The sequence below is a fragment of the Lolium rigidum genome, chromosome 6 (assembly GCF_022539505.1).
Source record: "Lolium rigidum isolate FL_2022 chromosome 6, APGP_CSIRO_Lrig_0.1, whole genome shotgun sequence".
In the NCBI taxonomy this organism is placed as follows: domain Eukaryota; kingdom Viridiplantae; phylum Streptophyta; class Magnoliopsida; order Poales; family Poaceae; genus Lolium; species Lolium rigidum.
In genome coordinates, this window is record NC_061513.1 from 218103675 (window position 1) to 218112254 (window position 8580).

The 8580-nt window shown below is 39.2% G+C and overlaps 1 protein-coding gene across 2 annotated transcripts; it reads right to left on the minus strand.

Annotated features, from left to right (window-relative positions):
• Positions 1-335: 335 nt before the first annotated feature.
• On the minus strand, positions 336-8179 carry LOC124661552 (crossover junction endonuclease MUS81-like). Of its 2 annotated transcripts, none has more exons than XM_047199415.1 (12): positions 7873-8179; positions 6231-6328; positions 5987-6117; positions 5186-5261; positions 4845-4945; positions 4609-4751; positions 3770-3827; positions 2569-2727; positions 1622-1701; positions 1184-1418; positions 989-1075; positions 336-867 (listed from the first exon to the last, which is right to left on the minus strand). In XM_047199415.1, exons 1-12 carry the CDS (start codon positions 8070-8072, stop codon positions 763-765), a joined length of 1473 nt encoding a protein of 490 aa, XP_047055371.1. In that variant the 5' UTR covers positions 8073-8179; the 3' UTR covers positions 336-762. The 2 variants fall into 2 exon arrangements, with proteins under 2 accessions (XP_047055371.1, XP_047055370.1); XM_047199414.1 differs by having other exon boundaries at positions 4609-4757; positions 7873-8177.
• Between the last annotated feature and the right edge of the window lie 401 nt (positions 8180-8580).

The following is an 8580-nucleotide window of genomic DNA, read 5'->3' on the forward strand; positions in this document are numbered from 1 at the left end:
GGACACCGTATTGAGCTGCGCCGGACGGAAGGAGTCATTTTTTGCACGCGGTTGGGAACGAAAAAATGTCCAGCGCGTCCCAAAAACCTTTGGAGGACGCGGTTGGAGATGTTCTTAGACCCCGAAAATTAACAGCGAACATAGGATTATCGCAAATTTGCGACAACTAATATGACATGTATTTTCATTTTAGATCAACAAGGATCTCCCATCCCCAGTTCCATTGATAATCAACTAAACCTGGCAAAGCAGGTCTGGAACATCACGCAAAAGCATGTCCAAGAGTTTCAGAACCTAGGCCTCAGCCAACAGAAACGGATTACAAAAGCAGATGGGATTACCCCAGCTTTTCAAATTAACTTGTCATTCAGTCGAAAAGTACAAACAGGTTCGAAATAACATGAGAGAAGGCGTAGTCCAAGCAGCTAAGTACTACATGATAACTTCATATGAAACACAGAGCCACCTCACAGCACGGCCTGCAATTCTACAAGACTATACAATACAACAGAGCAAAGCAACCACCTGCTTGGGAGGTTTTCAGGTGATTACACACCCTGGTGCATGGCACTAGGGCACTTGGCCCTTGGCGCAATAAAAGGGACCCTGCTTTTCTGCCTTCAGAACAGGAAGGTTCTGCGACGTTGTCTCCAAGAACCGATGGAGCTTCATCACAAGAGGTGGCGCCAAAATCATCGAGATGGTGACAGAAGGCCGGTTGAAGGAACATGTTAAGCCAGGAACCAGGCAGTTAGGAAGATTTCACCCTTCACTCCAGACAAGCTTGAAGATATTTCTGCTGGCCCCTGTGTTTACCATCTTGCTCTTCTTGTTCAACATCTGCTCTTGTTCACGGGTATTGCCATCCTGATAAACATTTACATGAATAAGATTTAGTTCACATGACGTTTAATGATAGACGCAGCACATCATTAATTTGATCGGCAAGCACAGCAGACTAAAACTGAAAGGGGGAAGGGGGACTGACAAGCATGGAGTATGCCCGAGCAAGCGATAAAAGAGTTGGGTAGAGCTCTGTTACAGCGAGCGCAGTTTCTTCCGTCACCTGTGGTACCTGCATTGCACAATAAATTGATGGAATGACTCTTGTGCAGCAAAAAACTCCATGAAATGAAATCGCAGTATCGCCATGGTGAAGGTGATGTTTTTTTTTTCCAATTACCTGCATGAGTTGAAGGGCGAATATGTCGCTCACAGTTAGCTTCTTGGGGTCAGAGCACTTCTTGACAAACTCGTCATAGGTTAAGCAAACTCGAGAAGTGTTTGCTCTGCTTGAGAAATGCGTGCTATAGTAATCAATGATCGAAAGTGTGAGGTGGCCGTATGTCTTCTCAGTATCAGGATACCCAGTGGTTCTCTGAACATCAAATCCTTCAAGAATCTCAGTGGTCAAGCACCTGCAAATTAAAGGCATGTAACAGTCAAAAGGGTATACAACTGATTACCATAGATATCAAATTCAACAACTGGCCATTCTAGATGTATCACATTATCAAGGTGGGAAGCAGTAAAATGTTAAACAAGACAAGGTCTATGCAGGGATATAACATGATCACTAATCAGTGGCAGCATCTAACGGTGATATGAGTAGTATGCATACGCTGTTTTGACGCTCTCTGATGCATGTGAAGCGTTTGGATCACCTTCAACCAGATATATCAGCTTCCTTAGCCCACATTTCTGCAAGGTACAAGAAACGGAAGCATCATTTGATATTGTTGCTAAATAGATAAAATCTGCTACCGAAAGTTACTAAGCCACGAAGTTCTCTTCCTGTGAAACTATAAACATGAACAAAGAACACAATTCCTGGGGAAAAAAATCAGGGGCTGCTCAAGTTTTTTACCCATGTCCTTCATCATCTCATTGCCCAAGAGGGTTTGCTTAATTATGCCACTCAATTCAGAATAAAAACAAGTAGAAGTAAACGAAAGTAAATTTATGAGCTACAGATGTTTTAGTATAACTATCAGAAAACTACACATCTTAGTTCGCATTTCACAGAACTACAACATGAATTGATATGATATGGATGTGAGGTTTACTGAAACATTACGGCATAGTATGTACAGTTATGTGAAACACGAACTTTTTTAAATACTCTGAAATATGTGTACTTTATGAAATTTATTACTCCTACGGCTAGACTCTAGCGACATTCTATTGGTAAAGCATATGGACACACACGACGGGTCAAAGACACAACTTCTTGAAGTAAAACACTCCTTGTCTTATTCAGCATTTCTTAACACAATTCGATGTCAACTGTAGGATAGAATAAAAGAGCATATAAAACAAACATTAGACTCTGCAGGTACTTCAACATCCACCGCAAGTTACATTCAAGTATTCAACCATGAGTCGTATTATAGAAGCCTCCACGACTCTGCTATCAGACAAACTAATGATTTAAGCATAAAAAGATAGTGCTAGGCATTGCAGGATTCCTATTGCTTCAACAGACACAAATTGTAAATATCAGAGCATAGGAAGTTAGCTTGAAAGTAAAAGATATATAACGAAAGTCAACATTAGTTCAGAAGGTACCTTTAGCCTTAATTTCTGATCTTTGTACCTGCTGTCTCTAATTGAGCTAACTAAGTCTGTGACACCTTTCCTTTCAACAATAAAATCAAGAACATACTCTGTGCGAGATCTTCTATGACGAGCAATCCAAATACCATCTCCAACAGGCAAGCGTTTTATCTGGATGACATGATTCAAACAGAACGATCAACACCACATTCGTTAGCAGACAACACAAATAGTTCAAACTATGCATAAATTCTATCAAGGAAGAAAAGGTCCATGTCTCATCAACTTTTTTATGTTAAGACAAAGAGAGCATATTCATTAAAATTGTACAGTTGTACTACCCAACAGATTATGAACGTGTAAAGTACATAAGCACAATCTGACAAGATGGAGATTGTGTCCAATTTGATACGAGGCAATAATTCGACATGTGATACTCCATTGAACACAGGTAATCAAACACTGCAGGGTGCAGGCAGAAGGCATCAGGACAATGGGGGTACAGACCACAAGCCAAGCACTCCAGCAGTACCGGAATATATCAGATATCCCTATCCTCACAAATGAAATGTCATTTGGTGCATTCACAATTTCACATAATCACATGATCTGCAAAGTGGTACTCTTAACACAAGTTTCCCACTTTCCATTGTAATAAATTTCTGAAATATGATGAACTTGTAAATAAAAGGTCTAATCAAGTCTGGCAAAAATGGCCAAAGTTGCTGGAAATCATATATTCTTCATTTCAGCAGAGAAACTGCCCAAGTGATGATATGTTTGAATAATCAACTCTGCCAACTCTGTGCTCATAGTAATTTACATGCAATTCGAATTCAGCATATGGGCCACCCATCCAAATAGCATTTGTGCATTAGCTATGGGATAGAAGAAGAATCAGTTTGGTGCTTTACATTTTGCAAATCAGATGCCCTGTTCTTGCTCATATAACAAAAGAGTACGCTAATCTTTTCGAGAGTTATCTAATTGGCAGAGCAGCATAATGTAATATGTCAAATCACATCATCATGGATTCGATTTATACTTTAGAGTCATGCTGATGCAGTGTCAATCATATGTAGCAGCAGCATTTAATGATCTGAGATGTGTACAAACAGTCGAAGATAATGCCCAAACTAGAACAATGATCTGAATGCTAGGAGTGAGAAGACTGTTAGTAAGGCAAGTCCATGTAAGTCTGAATCTGACCAACCTCAACAGGTACACGAAACTTTGAATGGATGTTACTAACAACTCTCATGCCATGGTACCTACACAAAAATGTAACAATCATGAGAACTAAATCCATAAATGCAATTAAACAGAAGACGATATAATCAGTGTGGTGGGTGGATAAGCTACAAGCAAATGGCAATGCATGCAAAATCAGGTATGCAATTCCATGTGTAGCCAAGCCACATAGTAGCTTATAACTATTCATGAAAACTAGGAAGCCAATATGTAGTCCTGCAATAAAAATGGAAGTACTTCTAGAGAAAAAGGCACCGGTTCAATTCTTTGGAAGTAATAAATTTATTTTCTTGAATTATAAACTGAATATGTATATAAAATATGACACATAAAACTTGAAGGATAGAAACAAAATGCAACTAAGAAACTATGAAGTCAAATTGTCATCAAATTCGGGAAAATACCAGCAGAAAGCATGTGATAACTATTATCTTCTTTCAATAGAAACAAAAGTTAGATCTAAGGAACAGAATGACATTGCTCATCTTGCAACTCATTTAAGAAAGAACAAAGGTGGATGCTGCAAATGCTCAAATTAGCATATTAGAGCACCCCGAAAAAACAGAGGGCAATCACATCATTCAAAATTTAAAAACTTGCATCAAGGTAGCTATAGTTATTGTGTAAATTAACCTTTAATGTTGTATGTGTTTGAATAAATTCACATAAAGTGCAGCAAAGGCCATACAATTTTGAGTAGCATACACGGTAAGACAAGCTTATAATCCCACTTAATGTTCAGATATAACTGCAGAATAAGATACAATAATTCTTGAGTGAGTAGGATATATTCATACGAACCCGAAAGTTTCACGGTCATCCAATACCAACACCACTTCATAAGCTTCGAGAAATTTTTCGTTGCATAGACGAGGAGGCATAGCTAGTATAGAATTGCTCAGACCATCCGTATCCTTGTCTAGACTACTGAATTCAGCAGAACCCTGGTACTGGAAAAGAAATAAAGCAATAAGATCTCTTTTAAGAATAAACAATGTACAATACAGAGTTTTCTCCAAAAAATAAGTTAATTTTACAGGTGTGCTAGAAGGTTGCAGCTCAGATGTTCCTTGAGATGAAAGAGGTGGAATAGAAACTGAACAATCTGACGCTCCGAAATTAGAAGTCAGTCCATTGCCTACAAAAAGATAGAAATTAATAGAGTTATATTACTTTTGTTTAGCTATATACATGATCTGAATTGACGGCATAATGATTATCAAGGGAACCAGAACTGTGTGCTTTCCGTTTTGGATGATCCCTCTTTTCAATAAAATTTTCAGAACAAACAGTAGAGTAGTCAGGATTAATTCTAGAACAGCAGAAAAAACATAGACAAAGGCTGTTTGAGAATTTATGCAGAATGAACAATCAGTACCTATCACAGGATTGTTCCCTTTATATGGTTCATCAGAATCTGAATCGCTAAGAATGATATTTCCAGAGGAGTTACTCTAGTAGAACAAGAGAACAATGAATTAGCAATAAACAATCCAGCACCTAGCATGATGAGAAAACAGAAACTAGAACGTAGATCATAATTCAGGTTTGCATCTAAAACTAGTAAGCAGGTGAAAGATAATCAACTATTAGTAAAGGGTAAACTGAAAGTACAAGTAACGCTTCAATCACATATTTTAATGAGTGGATATTGCTACATTAACAATAAAGTAGATAGAGAGTTGACGAAGCTTAATAGTTTGGAGAAACTTAAATGGAGTTCAAAAAATAGCTGGACAAAAGGGACTAAAGTACTGAAGTGAAGTTAAGGTCTCTCCAAGTCGTGTCACATTATTAAACGGTACGTGATTGGCGAGGCACCAAAATCTGATTGGGGTATGTGAGTGATAGATGATATATCAAACGCTTAAAAGTTTGCACAAAAAGCCAAGTTAGTAGACTCTTACTCTGCTTAAAAGTTTAAGCCTAAATATTAAACCGCTTATTTTTATGTGAAACCAGAAGGCAGGAAATTGAAATAGTATGATTTGAGACTGAACATAGAGCTGAAAATTTTCATCAACAGAATATGATAAGGAAATAGAACAATTGCATTCTTTTTAATATCTAAGCATCTAAAAGAACCTGGCATTTCCTTTGTATACATTCAATGGTATCCTTGTCATTACAAAAAAATTTGGAAACTGCACAAACAATGTCAGTCAAAGGTAGGCCATACGGTGTTTTGAACTTCAGAACTGCAACTGATCTGCTCTTGACTCGTCAACTGTATCAGTTCTTGGGATGCCATATTAGCAGAACTGCTGCAAACAAAATCAGGACTATGCTCTGATCTTTTTGTTTTCTTCCCTGCAGAAACAAACAGTGATCTGTAAGATTGAATAGACGAAATCCGTTGTCCATCCCTGAGACAAAAAATGCTGTAAAAAAGAAAAGAAGAAGCCAAGCATAAAAATAGTTACCCTTTTTACTCTTCGCTTTAATTTTTGGAGGGGATAAATCTGGAGTGGACTCTGGAAAGGACTCTTTGACGAGACGGATGACCCAACGCCCAACACCCCTGAAAACAATAAGAAAGGTTATAAATGAGGAACAGAGGAACGAGATGCATAATTTTTGCAAATTCTGAAATCAATAAAAAAGGTGGATTTTGCAATGGTAAACTTTATAGGTAGAAAAGAGTAAGAAGGTTGTGATTAAATTAAATAAGATAGCGTAAATTTTACGAAATCAATCCACAGCACAAACAGAGACGTAGTAGTGAAAATCCAGGCATGCGCACCTCTCAATTCAACTCACAAAGCAAGGTGCAAACTATCCACATGAACCCAAACTAAAGTCATATTGTTACAGAAGTTGTCTGGTTGACTACTTATAAGCAAATAGAAATTTGAACTGCAACCCAGAGTGCAGTGTATATATTAACCTATCCAGCTAGATAACATCCAACTTATCTACTCCCTCCACTCCATGATAAGTGTTGGTGATTTAGTATAACTTTAATATAAAATTGTACTAAACCACGACACTTATTATGAATCATCGGGGAGTAGTATATATGACCTAATACACTTAACCACCGACACTATTATGGATCGAAGGGAGTAGTATATATGACCTAACACACAGAGGACCATATCTTAGATTCAGGAGAACTGTTCTGCCATAAGCCTGTAATGGTCATTTGCCATACCACTACCCTCTCAACTGATATATCTGATCCCATTAACATTACTTCTGCCGTTCCAAATAGGCGTATAAGTTTCGTCAAAAGTCAAAGCCTACTAAGTTTGACCAAATATTTACGGAAAAATATCAACATCTATAATATTGAGTAGACATATTGAGAAAATATACTTTGTGGTGACTCTATTAATATTTTGATTTAGTATTCTAGATGTTCATATTTTTTTGTATAAACTTGGCCAAACTTGGAAGATTTTGACTTTTGACTGAACTTTTATATGCCTTATATTTTGGGATGGAGGAAGTATGATATTTCCATGTCACTGGATGGACACTTGACCTGAATTGCAGATATCAAAAGCTCCAGACTTCTGTGGATGCCCACATGAAGTTTTCTACTGGTTGCAGTGAAGTTTTTGACAGGGCAGGGGAAGAGAGTGCATCAGATTGTAGGGCATTTCTGGTTTGCTCTGGTTATATGTTTTCTTTCATCTGTTTTTATGAGTATCAGTTTTTTCACACATATTGCAGCAATCCATTGCTTTACAACAGAGTGCAATAACATATGGAAACCAAGATTGATGTCATGGTGAGCTCATGGATGATCAGGTAAGTTCACCACGCCTCAAATCTCTCTGGTTAAATAGTTTTCACCAAACCAAATTTAAATCTTTGATGTTGAACGCAGCCAAACTATCTGCACACAATTATTTATTTTTTTACCAGCAAACCGTAGGGGAGATCTGCACACAAGAATTACAAAGTGATCCATGCGTCTTAAAGCAATCGGCCAAAATAAACCTGATTTTCCGCCACCCAAAGCAAAGCTAAATCGGCCAAAACCCTAGCCTTGATGCGACCTTTACCCCCAAGAACGAAAATCAAAGAAACAGCAGAGAGGTAGGGAAAGATGTGTACTTGATCTTTAACAGATCCTTGAGGGTCCGGATGTGCTCCTTGGCGCCGCAGACGTTGCGGTAGGCGGTGGAGAGCGTGAGGCTCAGGTTGTCCGTGAGGCCCTTTTCCAGCATCGAGCGGTGCTTCTCCAGGAGGAGACGCGCAACCTCCTCGTTCTCGGGGAGGCGCACCCCGAGCTGCTTCGGCACCCCCGGCGCCATCTGCGAGTTTGGGGGTGAGGGGGGGCTTGAGGTGGAGGGGGGATTGCAAGATTTGGGGTTAGGGCTTGGGATCTCGATGTGGAGAAGAGCCTGGAATCTTGGACCGTCGAGTCGACGCCGGCTGGGATTGTGGCAGCACCGCCGCGTGGGCTGCCTCGGCGTGAGGGGCGATGCTGCGGCGCGGCCGCGTTGGTGCCGCCGTCGGCAATGCAACCCACCGGCAGGGTTTGAAATATCGATTGGGTTTGGGGGCTTTCGGGAGGTTAACGGCTAAGTACATCGGCAGAGCAGAGACTAGAGAGCGAGGCCGTGTAATTTGGGGAATGTATGCAAGTTGTTTCCGAAAACATTTTTGCACGGATATACAACAAATATAAATATCTACAAAGTCACAAGATTTCAAATTCTACACATAGTTCAAGAATCAAAAAGAAAAACATTCAACAAATATTCCTGATTTCAAGTTGGACTAATTAAGCCCATTAATACTAGGAGCTCCATGGTAAAT

Excerpts from the sequence above, each read along its gene's own strand:
- LOC124661552 (XM_047199414.1), bottom strand. The coding sequence starts at position 8,072 with ATGGCGCCGGGGGTGCCGAAGCAGCTCGGGGTGCGCCTCCCCGAGAAC. Across the intron at positions 5,262-5,986 it reads GTTCTGAAGTTCAAAACACC|AGTAACTCCTCTGGAAATAT; the intron begins GTATGGCCTACC and ends TTGTTCTACTAG. Across the intron at positions 1,419-1,621 it reads TCAGAGAGCGTCAAAACAGC|GTGCTTGACCACTGAGATTC; the intron begins GTATGCATACTA and ends TTTAATTTGCAG.